Source organism: Triturus cristatus, chromosome 5_2, assembly GCF_964204655.1.
Source record: "Triturus cristatus chromosome 5_2, aTriCri1.1, whole genome shotgun sequence".
In the NCBI taxonomy this organism is placed as follows: domain Eukaryota; kingdom Metazoa; phylum Chordata; class Amphibia; order Caudata; family Salamandridae; genus Triturus; species Triturus cristatus.
In genome coordinates, this window is record NC_140588.1 from 372,834,854 (window position 1) to 372,850,963 (window position 16,110).

A 16,110-nucleotide genomic window follows, 5' to 3' on the forward strand; every position below is an offset into this window, starting at 1 on the left:
GCTCCATTTTTATTTATTTTTGCCCACTATGCTACCTCAGATCAAACCCAGCCATATGCAAATTGGCCTTGTTCCTACTTCTGTTGGTACAGTCCAGCCCGAACTGCGAAGCCAGGTGTTCTCTGAACCAGAACCCAAGCAACCCAAGACAGTTTCTGTCCTAATTGGGTGTCTTCACTGGGGTCCTGCTTGGTTCTTATGACATAGCGAGTACCCCGTTTGACCATTCCCGTCGCATTTGGGTCATCACAGGGAAGAATACAAAAAAATGATGGATGGAATGCTTGAATCAATCTCAGCCACTGGTAACCACTCGTGCCTGAATCCCATTCCCATCGATCACCTTGTTGTTTTGGGAGTTTTCCATAGTTCACTACGCTGCTCTCTGTACTCTGCATTTACCTGCAGATTTTCTTATGAGTAAATTACAGAAAAAAGTGAAATACTGTAGCCTTCATTCCGTAGCCATTTTAGGTGGAAACGTGGCATCTTGGCTCTTAACCTCTGACATTGCGAAGCATGAGAGGACTCCAAGCGACACACTACACCTGGTGAATTTTAAGTCTGTATTTAGGATTATACCAGTAACAAATTAAAGACTTCACTGTGAAGAAACTAATTTTCTTGAAAATTTGGACTTGTGCAACACATGCTGCTCATGTACCTGTCTAATATTAACTGAATAGTTCTGCATTAGATACTTCGCAGAAAACAGTTAATGTGTTTCCCCCTGCATAGTGCCAGTGTACAAAAAATACACAAGATAAACGTGCTGAGAAATCTGTATATGTTTTCTGGGTTTCTTCACAAGTGTAAATAATATAATTGGTGAAAATAATCTCACGGTGTTCACAAAATCTTTGCAGAGGTGCAGGTAAACTGGAATAATGTACATGCCTGCAAAGGAGGTGTAAAGAGATAATGTCTCTTAGACCGGTTGAGGATCACTCATCTGTTTTTTCGCCACCCTGTTGCATCCACTGGAACGTGGCTGCATCAGGTTCCTACAAACTGAGGTAACTGCTGGAGCCCCTTACAAACAACTTAATTGCGGCTGCCTCTGAAAATGGCAACATTTTCACCTCCGTTCCATGGAACAACCGTTCGCTACCCTCAGAGGGACGTGAAAGGCCTTGTCCGAGACCTTGATTGTGAGTATGTGTTTTAAAAAAAAAAAAAAAATTTAAATTACTGTCGGGGTTTCTCTTATGGGTTTGAGCCACTCCACTTAACAATGGAAGAGACCCAATTTGGCAGATGCCTTCTCTAGCCTTTAAGGTTTATGAAGTATTGTACAAAAATGCATATTTAGAAACTAACTGATTTCCAACCCAAAAACCCCCCACAGAAATATGGTGTTATGACGTTCTATGAAAATCATAAATAAAAATAAATACAAAATATGATGTGAGAAAACATTTCACTTAAGTGACATGTAGCAGAGCTGTATAAGAGAACGGCAGCTCACAAAATGAACCTAGAGGAAACGAAATGGGAAACAGGAAATCTCACGTGCACAGAGTCATATGGACATTATGCGGAGTGCTTCCTAACATAAGAGGAAGATCTGCAGAATGAAAGCACAATGTTACAAAAATTCCAAGCAAAGAGGCTTTTGTCATCATGGTTTGCCTTTATTGTCTTCCCCATGACCACGTATGAAGCATCATGCAGTATTAGTTGCAGCGCTGATGAGTTGCTACTGGAAACCTGCAATAAAGGGGGTGGGCGGACCAAAAAGTATACAGCGCTGTAGTAATCCTGTTGAAGAACGGACTGTGATGCACTTTCTAGTCCGATTACTTCAGAATGTTCTGCTTTCTTCCAATGTAAGTTTGCAGCATCTATCAAGAGACTGAATGCATGTTCGAGTGTCTTATTTTCCAGCATTTAGGAATGATGGGGCAGAGGAGGACAAGCTTTAATTTCCCTTCATATCAGGGGAGGGTGTAAGTAATGTATTAGGACCTATTACTGGCCACAGTCGTCTTAAGTAAAATAGTAATGAGGCACTAAAAATGTTCCTCGTTATTCCTATTGTTTTATTTTTGCATTTTGGGCTTTTGAAAGTGAAGCAGTAAACTTTGAAGAAAACAAATACATCAGGGCTAGCCCTTCACATTATTTTTGGTCTTAAATGTTGGTGTGGAAAAGAAGTTATTTCGGGATTTCACCTAATGCAGAAGCAGCTCTGATGTATTTACCTGTGCAGGAAGGCCCAATATCCGCGCTTTGCTGGAGAGCTGGATCGAGACAAGTGAAAATGGGAATGTGACCATAGACCTGATGGAAACTTCTATCTAGTTGTTCAGCATGCTGTAGTGTGTCCTCTTCTTCAGTGTTTTCTGTTTATTGCCTACAGTCAGCGGTATGTTTATTTTTTTGCTTTTATGCCTAGTTGTTGCATGATTTGGCTTAATCATCTAGCCCAAACACCTAGTCTACTACCCTCAGTGAGACATATTGTGGTTTTAGATCTTTTCATTCTCCCTGTAAAAATGTCCACCTTTCCCCCACCGCTTTCAATCTGAAACCTAGTATTGAAAATACTGTGGAGCTCAGTCTCCTACTTACATCAACTGTTGTGGTGTCAGTAAGGGAACGGGTTCGCCTACAGGCTTAACATCGCACGTAAAAGCAACAGGCAGCACCTAGGGCTAACCTTTTCTGTGCTTTTAGAAAAGCATCTATTTGGTACCTTTCACAGTGAAATGGTTATCTAAACAGACGTTTGAAATTGTACAGTAACTCGGGTTCACACATAAAGTGGATTGAAGACGGTGCTCAAGAAAGTAGTTCTTTGCAGATCTGTTAATTTTTTATCAGTCACAAGCTTCTGCAATGAACAAACACAGTTTAAACGACCATTCCTGTCATCACTGTATCTGATATGCATTCACAGGGTATAACCATGTCTGCTCTATGTGTACATACAGGTAATGTAAACATAGTGTTACATTAAAGGAGATGGTGCAGTAGCAGCCAGAGGAGAGGGCAGGTTAGGTGGCCACACCATCTTAAAATCTAAACATTAAACATCAACTCAACTTCATAATCCTCACACTAATGATTTACAGTATATTAAACCATAAAAGTCCACACCTATCCATACCTAGCTATCTTGTTGGCTTAGTCATTGTATATTTAGGGCTGCCAGTAGAATCCAATGCAAAGATTTCATTAAAAAAGTGAAGGAAGGAGAATAAGCTGTTGATTCTAGACCATAAACTCAACTGGAGAATTTGTATAGTCCTTGACATTGCAGCAGCCAGGAAATTGAGCAGGCCTGTTAGCCCCTTTTTCCCTTTAATTCAAATTTTCTGTTTGCATATAAAACGTTAAAAGGAACGAAAGTAAAGCGCACCTCGACTAAGTAAAGGGTTGGTGCTAAAGCATGTATGGAAAAAGGTTGATTTCAGGAGTATGGGAAATCAGTCTGCTTTCTATATCTATTAATGGTTCTCTACAGCTAATGTCGGTAGGAACACAAATCTTACAACAAAACATGACTTGGTAATCCTCACACTAATGATTGAGCCTGTATGTGTATGCGCATTTAAAGCGTGGATCTACTGATGAAGCAACAAAGTGGTGTAACTCGTAACGGGGGGGATAGTAGTTGTAGTTGAGTGGTGATCCAAAAGACACTCAGTTTTGCGTACCATCGGTAGAGCTGGCTCAGTTTTGCATACCATCGGTACAATTGGCAGAGTTTCTTCTTAGTTGGACTTTTAAGTCGTGGAGTTGGGAGGGTCTGATGATTGACTAGGCTCTCCTTCGTAGGGCCCATCCAGTGTAGATGAAAAACAGGTTTTGAGGTGTATTGAGGTCCTATATTGCTGGAGGGCCCTTTTATGAGAGGAGCCTTTTGCAATTTTCTGAGCTCCAGGAGTGTTGTAGCAAGTCTGATAAATGAAGTGACGTTGATACAGATACTGGACCTAAAAAATGATGAGGCTTATTTCTCGCTCTGGTCTTTCTTGATTTTGAGTCTTACCTTTTTCTTCCTAGGAGCGGGAATTTAGTTTTAGCCTAGGATGGCTGCTGCACCAGTTGATACTGCATTACACGTAATACAGAAGTACTTGACGATTGTGTGGGCTTAGGAAGGCGGCTAGTCACCAGGGAGAAAACGGGTTAAGACTTAAACAGAGTTTCTGGAATCTGTTCCTTTGCAATAGGGTTTAATTAGATTTAGAAGTCAGACTTAGTTCTAGGCGGTCTAAATGTTTTATTTTTGTGACTTGTGTTTCAAACGAGAGGTAACTCTCAATGATGAATGCAAGTGACTTAGCGTCAGTGAGAACTGGTGAATGAATGTGTCCATATCTGCCAAGATTTGAGCTTATTTGGCATTAAGGGTGAGGAACCTCATATCTTTTGGGGGGGAGGATGCACGCATTTTCACCAGGGAACAAAACATAGCTTTCATCTCCTATGCATGAGCCTAACATGGTCGATGTCTAAACAGTGACTTCTATTTAGTGGATGCACACCTGATGGAACCTTCAACACAGCCATCTAGAGGCTATAATGCCACGGACTAATGAAAACTGAAGGACAACTGATTAACATTCTTTAGAGCCTTCCACCTTTTTGTGTTTTATCTGTGAACATGTGACATAAATGGCACTAAATTACTATGAAACCGGTAAACAATTATGTAGCTCTAATCAATTCTTTGCAAATATGTAATACCTTGAACGTTTTTATGTGTTGCTCTATTTACAGTTCATTTTCACCCCCTCTATAAAAAATAAAGCTTGTTGACTGAAATGCATTTGTATGCTTCAGCAAAACCGTGTGCTTCAATCAGATTCTTACTTTTTGGTAACACTACCAGCCACCAAAATCCATTATTAAATGAAAAATGGAATGTGAACACTACACACTCTCAGTGACTGTATTTGTATTTTTTTTTTTTTGCGAAAACCTTTATTGCACATAAAAACTCAATACAAACATGGGCCTACAACCACCAGGGCCGGCCGCTAATATATACATGTTCAACAACATCAAGGCAGTAATAGGCCCCCTGGGGCTCAGCCGAATTAACAAATTACTGTGTGCACCTCAGAGGTTATCAGGATACATAAATTTTAGAAATATAAACAAAGAAAGAAAAATAAAATAACACCAAAAAGCAAGGCGGAAACCATCGAAAAAGGGGGCGTCTAACCACAGCCGGGGGACCACACAATACCTACTCCACCCTCGGGTGGTAAACTAGGATGATCAAGGGGGAGGTGGGGGCGACGGGAGAGCCACAACCATCTACAGGTAAAATGTAATAGTGCGGGAACCTCAGGATCAGGGGGACAAGGCAGCATCCGATGTGTCCACGAGGGGGGGTGTGCAGATGTTCCCTCGGTACGCGTTCCACTGACCCCAGATTCTACCCCACGCCCCCGGCTTACCCCGAGCCACATACACAGTCTTCTCTCTGCACATGCACCAATCCATGTTCTCCTTCCATACTGACACGGTGGGAGGCCGCCGGGAACCCCAAAGCTGTGCGATGTCCCTCTTAGCAACCATGTTCCCAAGGGCCGCCCACCGAGTCTGAGCCGCATTATAGTCATTAGGCTCCCACACGTTCAGCAAACATCGGCGAACCTCAGGCAACAGAGCGACCCCAGTGACACATTCCATGACAGCATGCACCCGGCGCCAATACTCCGCCACCTCACAGCACTCCCAGAGAACATGGAGAAAAGTGGCGCTGAGCCCACAGCCGCGCCTACAGAGCCCGTCTGCAGAAAAACCCATCAAAACTAAACGAGGGCCCGTCACGTAGACACGGTGGAGAATTTTAAGCTGGACAAGACGGAGACGCGCGGGTATGGCCACCTCCTTAGGGGAGGACAGCGCAGACTGCCAATCCTCATCGTCCAGTTCCACCCCATCCCCGATCCACGCCTCCCGAAGATGCACGAGGAGATCCGCCCGAATGTGTATTAGTTTTTTTATAGATAAGGGAAATAGTACTGTCGGGCAAGTGACCGTCGAGTATGCGGTCCTCGAGTGGCGAAGACACAGGGACTGCAGTCTCAGCCCCGAAGGCCGAGAGCAAGGCGTGCCGAACCTGAACGTACCGAAAGAACTCCCTCTCACTCAATTCGTACTCACTCTGCAGCGCAGCAAAGGATTTAACCGCACCCTTCACCCAGAGGTCACCTACTCTGCTGATGCCAATCGTGTCCCAACGCTCAAAGCCCTTCGTCGTCCAAAGGCTTCCCAGTCTTTCAGACGCAAACAAGGGGGTCGCACCCGTCAGACGATCATTCCAGCCCATGGCCACATTCGCAGCCTTCCACGAGCGTACTGCAATCTTAGTGGGACCGGTTAAGTTCCTCCCAGTCGATCGAGAGTAAAGCGCTCTGTTAAAGTTGCCGCCAGGCAACAAAATCTATCCATTTCGAAAGCCGGATTCGGACCAGGTGCGTACGTTGCGTGGTTAATAGCAGATAGCTGGGATGTATTTGTATTTTTATGTGCTTATAGTCTCATGTACATAATAGTAGCAGCATGTTATATTCATCAGGAACTCCCGGACACTAACAATATTATGCTGGATATTTTACTCCGATGCCAAGAAATACTATCTCGGTGGAGCTGTTGGAGTCTTTTTTTTTTTTTTTTTTACTCAATTTTATTAGTATCTTCAATTATGCATCATAATACAATATGTAGTTACATTTTTAGTGTTATATACGTCGTCCAGTTGCTTATACATCCAGCTAATCATGTTGATATTTGTATTACAGCATTCAAGTGATCTGTCCATGGGTGGGCCGTTTATGGTTCCGGATTAAACTACTATACTGCATTGAAATCAAAATTACTCGCATCTCTGCTACCCATTCATACCCGCCCTTGTATCCCACCCACAACTATCCCTCCCTACAAACTGTTAACAATAAACTCGGCTGCTATATGCCTATTTATGATGCCGGGACTGGGTCTCAAGGGTTCACCAAAGTAGTGTTGCTCCAGTGTGTCCCCGTAGGGGGGGGGCGGTAGGAGGGGGACGTGGGAGCAGACCGGCACCCAGGAAGGTGGCTGGATAGTCGGGGGGGGGGGGGGACAAGAGAGCAAGGAGGGGGCCCGGTTACAAGTGCAATCCCCCATCATGTTCGGGTTGCTGCCCATACCGTAATTAGGCAGACGCGGTCAACTCAACCGATGGATCTGGGGCTGCATCCACATCGTCTCCTGTTACTGCTTTAAATTGCTCTAACATGTGAGCCCAATTCAGCGCTATTGTTTTTTTCCTCAATCCCCTATATTCCTCACGAGCTAGCGCCTCCCCCTCCGCTACCTTCCATCTAATGACCTCTTCTCTCCAGTTGACCTCTCGTGGTGCCCTGCAAGATTTCCACTAATGTATTATTGGTCGTTTAGCGAGCATCAGAGCCAATCCCGCAAAGCGACGCAGCAGTTTTGCTTTCTCCGGGAGTAGGAGGAGACCCAATAAACACACTTCCATGGCATCCCATCCGGTGCGTTCCGTCAGTGCAGATAACCCACTGGTAACTTCAGACCAAAACCTCCCCAGGATAGGACATGACCATATCATATGAGTAAAATCAGCAGTGTCGTGGGGACATCTGGGGCAGCGTGCCGCAGCTAAGGGGTGCATCCTATGGATAGGCTGCGGCGTAAGATAAGCCCTGTGTAGTATTGGTTATTGTATGGATTTCAGCCGAAAATTACGGGACACCCGACGAGGATGTTCTAGGGCAGCATCCCACTCCCTTTCCTCCAGTTCCCTTGCTAGTGCCATGTCCCACTTATGACGGAGCGGCAACAGTGGTACATGCAGGTGCTCACGTAGTCTGGAGATGTATGAGTCTTATGGAACTCAGTAGACAAAACGTTGGGCGATGTCCACAGAGACCCCCTCTTTGCATGTCTAGAAGTATCAGTTACTTTCTGTAGAGTCTCCTCTTTAATAAAGAGCTAACCTCCACACATTGAGCTGTCGTTTACTTCCAGTACTGACTGTCTGGACATTGGCCTTTCTTTCAGCACCAATATTGAAATACAGCTCCTACTGTAGTGATGGATCTATTTTTCTTTCCTAAAATTAACTGTTAAGCTGCTGGCTGAGTTGTTTCTTACTCAGGAAGACATTTGCTCAGAGGGAACCTCAAAATAGTAATTTCCTAGTCCTGACGTTATTTTTCTCTGGCTGATCCCCTGCAGTTTGTTGGTGCGGCTTGTGAAGGGTCAAGTTAATTAAATGCCTGTAAGTAACTGCTGTCACCCGCATCTAAGTTGAGCGAGCATCGAACAGCGACCTACAATTGTGAGTTTTCAGGGTTTGACAAACATTTTTTTTTAAACTCGAAATACAGTGGTGCATTCTCATTCAGTAACATTTGCTCAATAAATATTTGAAGTTTGGTTTTCTATTACACTTTTATAGCATGGGAATCAGCATGTGATAGTGTTTCATTCCCCACTATTATCCTTGATGTTTGCTTTTACACTTAGTTGGTCTTTTAGTCTGCTAATTTAGTCCTCCATCTAAGACGTCTCTTAAAAGATCCTTTATATGTTGACATTTTCCTATTCCTGGGCCCATTAAGTTTTGCATTATGAATCTGTTCTAGATTCACATGCTGTTCATTACTCTGCCTTTTAGTGGTGTTTGGTCCTTGCCGCTTTCTACTTTCAAATGCAATTAAATAATTTAGGATGTGAATATTTTAGATATGTTTTGGGGCAATATGGACTTAAAGTCAATGTCAACATGAGTCCTACTGTCCACACCAACACCCCTTTAATATATGTAACCAAGAGGCTTTTCTGAGCTTATCCAGTTGATGGAAGAATAATGCATCTGAATCAACAGTCCAGCTTAAACAAACGTTGTTAAAGTAAGTAACCATTTCTATTTGCTTTTCCTGAGATTTTCTACGAGTTCTGGCAAGCATAGAGATTGCCAGAGACCATTGGTTGTGAGTCAAACACACAAAAGGTGATGGGAGGAAGTCTGCAATAAGTCTAACCACTGTCAATCACTCGGGTAGCATTCCAAACCATCGTTCCTCTGCTCACCATGCCACTTCAAATTAGACCAAGCCATATGCAAATCAGTCTTGACCCTGCTTCAGTAGGAACAGTCTAGCCCAAACTGCCAAGCGAGGCCCTCTCCGGTCCGGAACACAAGCAACACAAGACCGGTTTTACCCTGATTGGGGCTCTTCTGTTGGGGGTAGGTTGGTTCCAGTGGCAAAGCGAGCAAGGTGATCATGTTTGGGCATACCCTTGTCCACTTAGGGCGGTATATACATCAAACACACAAAGGTGATGGATGCATGCAGGGCGGGTGTCTGAGGGATCCATGGGATCCGTCTCCCATCCAGAGGGCTGCTTTTAGGCTGCGCTCTGGAAGTGTGCTACCTTTTTGTGATTCACTTTCACTGAGCCTCCTAAAGGCATGTTTGTCTCTGCGCCTACGTCCATAATACAGCGCGGGCACAGAGGCAAAGCTTTATCAGTATTACAGAAGGGGACACACAAGTGTCTGCGGCTCCTACAACAATACCATTTTGCTGTGAAGGGAGGGGGGTGAAAGTGGGGGGCACACGCCCGTTGCGCCTCCAGGGCACAATGTATAATAAGGCCCCAGATGTCTAACTTGATTGGTTTCTGATGAGGCCTTTAGAAGAGTAATTGAAGTAAAAATATTGTGTCTCTTGCAAGCATGTAAATGTCAATTACTCATCATCCTTTAAGCAAATTAGTTTGTGACAGATGACAGATATTGTATCGTGCTTTCAATATTGGTTACTTGGATTACATGTTGGACAAGACAATAATTATATCTAAGTTTAACATTGGCCGCAAGGTTGAGTTTTCATGTGTGTGCAAAAGATTCCTTGCTCATCTCACCCCAACCTCACTTTCGTCCAGGCACATGAAGATACATGAGAAGGATCCCGGTGTTCCTGCGAGTGCCAGCCCACCATCTCCCCTGAAACGCCGTAGGCTTTCAACTAAGCGTAAGCTGAGTCTGGACGGAGAGATGGAGAAGGATGAACCTAGCCCTGCAAAAAAAGTAATTGTGAATGATCAATGCAGTGATAAAAACAAGTCAGATTTGCTCGTTCTACTGTAGCCCCAGTTTCCTTTTATGTGCTTGGTTTGATTTTTGTTTTCCTAAATTTTTTTCTGTTAGAATGATATTCACACACAGACTAATGTGCATACATGTAGACCATCATTATTACCTGTGACGGCACATGGAATACTGTAGCTTTATTCTACCTCTGTGTATTGCGTGTCAATGGTTTTCGGGTGCAGTGATCTCTATTGGAAAAATATTCCGCATGGGGTATTTCACTAGATCTCAAGAGGCTGAAAACATTGAAGACCATTATTTTCACAGATATCATTCCTGTTTTAGTTTATATCAGTGTTTTTGGTTAAGTTTGTACCGTAAGTTGCTTTAAACTCCTTGATCTCCCTTCGTTCACTAAACTGATTATTATAATGCTGCTTGGTAATCAACTGGTAGGGTTAGCTAGAATCACTTGACCATGTGTTAAATGTATTAATAGCTTCAGATCTTTCTGTCTTTTAGCTAAATGTACTGTGTAAAGAACCTAATATGTTTCTATAATGTGTTCCAAGATGTAAAGCAAATAATGTTGACTTACAGGAATTCTTACACCCTTTAGCTCTCGGAAGAATACATTTTAGAGAGCCTACTAATGAGTACACTAATGAGTGAGAAATTCCTGCCGTTTTTTTCTTCATCATAGATTGCAACTGTGTAGTCTAATAATATTGTGGTGGCGTAATATATGTAATAGGCAGCTGTTCATCTTGAAATGATAATAGCGCATTTGAGAGAGTGAGTTGTGGAGCAGTGTCTCCCAAATCAGTGGTACGGCTTCTAGTAACTCAACACACTGTTACAGAAGTGGGCTAACACCGGTGGTGTCCTTCTTTTCTGGAAGGTGGTAGAAGACATCCAACCCATTGAGCTCCCCAAGAAGATAGAAGAAGAAGTCTTCCACTGTCCAGTGTGCTTTAAGGAGTTCCCTTGCAAGTTTGGTCTAGAGACCCACATGGAATCTCATCCAGATGCATCGCTAAGGTAAAGGACGACTGGATAAGACTGCATGGCTCTACTTAAATTGGATTAATGACGTTTTAGCTTGTATTATTGGGAGGCCAGGGAATTGTGGCCTTGGTTTTCTTTTCTTCCCCCTGAAAGATATATGTGGTTTCTCCCAGGCAATGTAGCCTATAGACCAGGGGTACCCAGAGTACGGCCCGCGGGCCGCCAGCGGCCCTGCAGGCCTTCCTTGGCGGCCCGCGGACCATGCAGACATCGTACCTTGGTTTTTTATTTTTTTCCAAAGTGTGTCAGCAAACTCCGCCGGACTCTGAGAGAGACTGCTCTATGGGGGCCAGGAGATTCCAGGATAAGAGTGGAGACAGGCCCCCGTCGTGTTTGGCTGCCCGGGATGAGAGAGCTTCACTGCACCCGAGCACTTCACAGGTCTTTAAAAGACCTTTTGCTTGTTAACGAGGCTTTGATGTTGCAGGGGCGCTAAGAAGAGGTGAAATACAACAAAGCCTCATTAGCAAGTAAATGGTCTTTTAAAGACCCGTGAAGTTCTCCGGTGAGCCCGGGAAGCTGTCCCAGCCCGGGCTGCCACACATGCAGGGTGAGGTGACAGAGGACAGCAGGGTGAGAGTGCCCAGTGAGGTGAGGGCGGGGCAGCAGGGAGTGAGCCAGCGAGGAGTGAGAGCCGGGTGAAATGGCAGAGGCTGACTGGGGCAGCAGGGAGTGAGAGCCAGGTGTGGTGACGGAGGGCAGCAGGGGCTGTTTGTGGGCTGGTGTCGGGGACGTGTAGACACAGCCCGAGGCCCAGAGACAGAGAGAGATCTAGATAGACAGGGACAGACTGACAGATAAAGGCAGGAGGCAGGCAGAGGCAGAGGCAGGTAGAGGCAGAGACAGGAACAGGCACGGAGAGAGGCAGATGGAGAGAGGGAGACAGAGGGAGAGGGGGAGGGAGAGGGAGGGAGGGAGACGGAGGGAGAGGGGAGACAGAGGGAGGGGGAGAGGGAGGGAGGGAGGGAGACGGAGGGAGGGAGGGAGACGGAGGAAGTAAACTGGAGGGAGGGGAGGACGGATTGAGGGAGACAGGGAGATGGATGGATGGAGGGAGAGGGAGGGAGGCGGGGAGACAGGGAGGGTGGGAGAAAGGGAGGGAGACATAGGGAGGGAGAGATGGAGAGGGATGGAGGGAGAGAGGGGGACGGAGGGAGACGGAGGGAGGAAGAGAGGGAGACGGAGGGAGGGGGAGGGAGATGGGGAGACGGAGGGTGGGAGAGGGAGGGAGACGGGGAGACAGAGGGAGGGAGACGGACGGAGGGAGAAGGAGTTGGAGGGAGGAAGAGAGATGGAGGGAGGAGGGAGACGGATTGAGGGAGAAAGGGAGATGGATGGATGGATGGAGGGAGAGGGAGGGAGGCGGGGAGACAGGGAGGGTGGGAGAAAGGGAGGGAGACAGAGGGAGACATAGGGAGGGAGAGATGGAGAGGGATGGAGGGAGTGAGGGGGACGGAGACAGAGGGAGGGAGACAGAGGGAGGGAGACAGAGGGAGGGAGACGGGGAGGGAGAGGGAGACGGAGGGAGCAGGGAGACGGAAGGAGGGAGACAGAGTGAGGGAGAGGGAGACGGAGGGAGAGAGGGAGACGGAGGGAGAGGGAGAGACAGACAGAGAGAGAGAGAGATGTGCGTATGCCAGGTTTGGTGGCTCAGTGGACGCAGGCGTCCACTGCAGGGGCCTGTGTTCAACCTCATGGACACAGTTTTTTTTGCGCTAGCCCCGCCCCCTCCGCCACTGACCCCGCCCCCACCAGTGCGGCCCTCGGCCACAAACCACACTGTAAATTTGGCCCCTGAGAGAAAGTTTGTGAGTACCCCTGCTATAGACCCTACTGCATGTGTCTTACAAAGATTCCGTGCTGCTGAACTTGTCTATGTCCAGGAGCAGGTACCAAGATCTCCCAAAGAACTTTCTAAATGTTTCCTGGGCTTTAATTACAAAAAAGAGGCTCAACGAAGTGCATGTGTTTTGGACCCTCCAATATTTTTTTTTCAACATACCTCTATTAACATGTGAAGGATGCGTTGTAAAAATGTATTTAGACTGTCTAGGATCAGCTCTGTTGCAATATCTTTTTTGCAAATATGGATAGATTGTAGGTGTGTAATCTCAACAGGGCAAATAACGCAATGTCATCCTCTCCTTGGCATTTACCATGAAGCTTGAAAGTGAAAAATAACACAAAGGGATATCCTTGGCTAAGTTGCATCAGGTACTTCATGCCTAAAGAAGATTGCCTGCCCAAAGGCCTATGACAGAATAATTGTATGCTTCATTTAAATGTCAAAGGCTTCTAAAAAGTGGATTATTAAAACAAGAGGTCGTTGTCATGAGGTCTCTTTGACTTATGAGACATGGGCCAACCTTTTCCCCTCTACTGTTATTAAGCACTATTTATAGGACTGAATTTGAAAGGTATCTGCAATATACGGTTGTATGATACAATATCGATAAAATATTGTCTGACCTAAATATTGTGGCCTAAATATCATTTACAAAAACATTGGGAGTAGATGGTCTGTTATTTCCAATGGATCAATATTTTTGTTAACAATATGTAGGACACTATATTTTTGTCAGATATTACGCGCACTATATTCTGGTCTATACCTACTTTGCTGCTGAAAGCTTGAAGTTCAAGCTTTTCTATAAAAAAAAATATAGAATGATGTGTCAATGAAGCAATGTGATTTTTTTAGAGGAAGTCATGCTATTCTTGAAATGCTTCTAACGTGCTTGACTAATTGTGAGTCACAGGCCAACGGCAGTGTGAATAACTGACAACCTCTCATTGGGAACTGCTGTGGTTGTGCTCAAGTTCTTTTCCCCTGAGCCTTTGCCTGTGTAAAATATGTAATTTTACAGTTAAGACTCATCTCCTTTTGTTCTGGGGCGACTACCCAATAATCTGTCATTGACCTTGACTATTAACATTTAACTGCCCAAGATATTGATAGGTAATTGGGCAAAGGTTTAAGTAAAAGTGATGTTTGTCTTTAGAGTTCCATGGATGGCCACCTTAAACCTTTTTGAATGTGGACATGGACATTAAGCAGATGTGCTGGCTTATGGGGCACCCTCTGCAATGATTAGTGGTTTTAAATTTGTGAAATGAGCTTGGTGATGTTATCCATCGTCTGCTGGCTGTCCGATCTCCACGTATTAGCTCACTCCTAATTACAAAAGCCACCCCACAAATATGGCACATTTGGAAACTTCAGTTGGCTTTTGTCTCAATGGAAAAGCAAATCAGTACCTGGGCTGGACCATCTGCTACCTTCATCTTCTTTGTAAGCGAGTCACTCCATCCCTAGATCTTCAAAGTGAAGAAGGTAGAGGAATGTGCTGGGTTACTTGTCATTGCCACCAGGAATGTGTGGAGTGTGCAAACTACCTTTACACAATACCCCACAAGCAAATATTTAAAAGAAAATGGCTACTAACATTATAACATCTGTTAGAAGATTGGAATGTTAAGAGCACTATCTAAGACAGTGAATTTGGTCAGGAATAATACTGGCTAGTATAGGTCTTCTGCTCAAACATTCCAATGTCTGTATATGTGTTTCTCCCTCTTTAATTTTGAACATTCTGCCTTCAGTTGATGGGAATGTTCTAATAAACGTATAGCCCTTATGTCTCAGGCTATACTGGTGGTTCAAGGCCCGCTCCCTTTTTATTGGGCCGAGCCAACAGCTCGGGCTTATTACTCTGGTTGGAGCCCTCAGCAGTGGGCCATAAGGCTGTAATACCATTTTTATTTAAACAACTTGCTTTTTTGCCAACTTTGTTTTTCTTTTTGCTGCAGCAGGGAGAATGCAACCCGATCTCATTTGTCAGATGCATACGATTTGTGCCCAATGTCCACTTGGCACTGTTGCAGAAACTAAAGCACAAAGTGTCTCTTGTTAAATCATTCACATAGGATGGAGCTGGACTCTGATCTTGTGTTTTGAAGCTGCATGAGATAGCAATGTGTGGACAGGGAATCTGAAACGGCTCGGTTTAGTGAGGCAGGGGAGTTTTATGAGTGTTATCCCTTGTATTCTACAGTGGGGGAAGTTTCTGTACATTTTAAACAACCACTTTGGTTCGGGTTTCTGATGTAAGTTGCTGAACTATGTGAAGTGTGTCAGTGTGCAAGTGTTAAAAGCTGAAGTCTGATGATTTTCAGGTGTGATGCTTTGCTTTCAGGGTGTAAATGAGGCTATAAACTGGCTATCAGTCTATTAAAGGCAGGCTGACTGTTGGATTAATCATGAGCTTGAATTGTTTGACTTGACTTCTGCAGTTAAGTCTCCTTCCTTGACAACCCTATCCCTTTCTTCTCCCTTAAATAGAGTTGGTTAAGAAATATAGGTTTGGTAGGAAAGCCAAGATGATGTCAGATTAGTACAAGTCCCTCGTGTGGGTAAAATGGCGGTCTAGGTTGGATCAATGGTTCATTTGTATGCTGGCCATTTAGGAACTCTTTCAATCTTTTCATATTCCGATCTTGTATGAATCCTTAGCATTGTTGAGGCGAATGGAGTCTATGATCTTCTAAATTTTACCCCTGCATCCAGCGGGACCTGACAGTCCTCCTGCCACTGTTTATCGGCCTGTACACTTTTCCTTTTACAACTGACCAGAAAGGACGTTTACTTATGCTATGACCTGTTAATTTATTATTGCACAAAAGGGGATTTTCGTCCACATTCTGTACACCTGCCTGTTCTCCCTTGCTCTATATTGTTTACTTTTAGATTGCTGTCGATGTGGTCTCTGCCTTATTTGCCTGGTTTTAAAGAATGTATGATTTGCTAGTGCCAATGTTTTTGTACATCGGGCCACTGTCCCTGTTGGGGAGATTTTAGGGGAGCCAAATGGGCACCACACATACATTCTACAGGTAGCATTTTCGTAGGTCCAGGTAGAGACTGAATGATTAGTTTGGCCAGCTGTTGCCAGCCTGTTGTACTAAAGCCT

General features: G+C 44.7%; 1 protein-coding gene across 7 annotated transcripts in view; it reads left to right on the forward strand.

Moving 5' to 3' along the window:
* RREB1 (ras responsive element binding protein 1) overlaps window positions 1-16,110 on the forward strand; it is a 244,206-nt gene that overhangs the window by 190,779 nt on the left and 37,317 nt on the right. For all 7 annotated transcript variants that reach the window (XM_085607218.1, XM_085607222.1, XM_085607219.1 and 4 more), the window contains 2 exons: window positions 9,925-10,069; window positions 10,974-11,113. In XM_085607218.1, coding sequence (XP_085463344.1) covers window positions 9,925-10,069; window positions 10,974-11,113 — 285 coding nt within the window. The remainder of the gene's footprint in view (window positions 1-9,924; window positions 10,070-10,973; window positions 11,114-16,110) is intronic.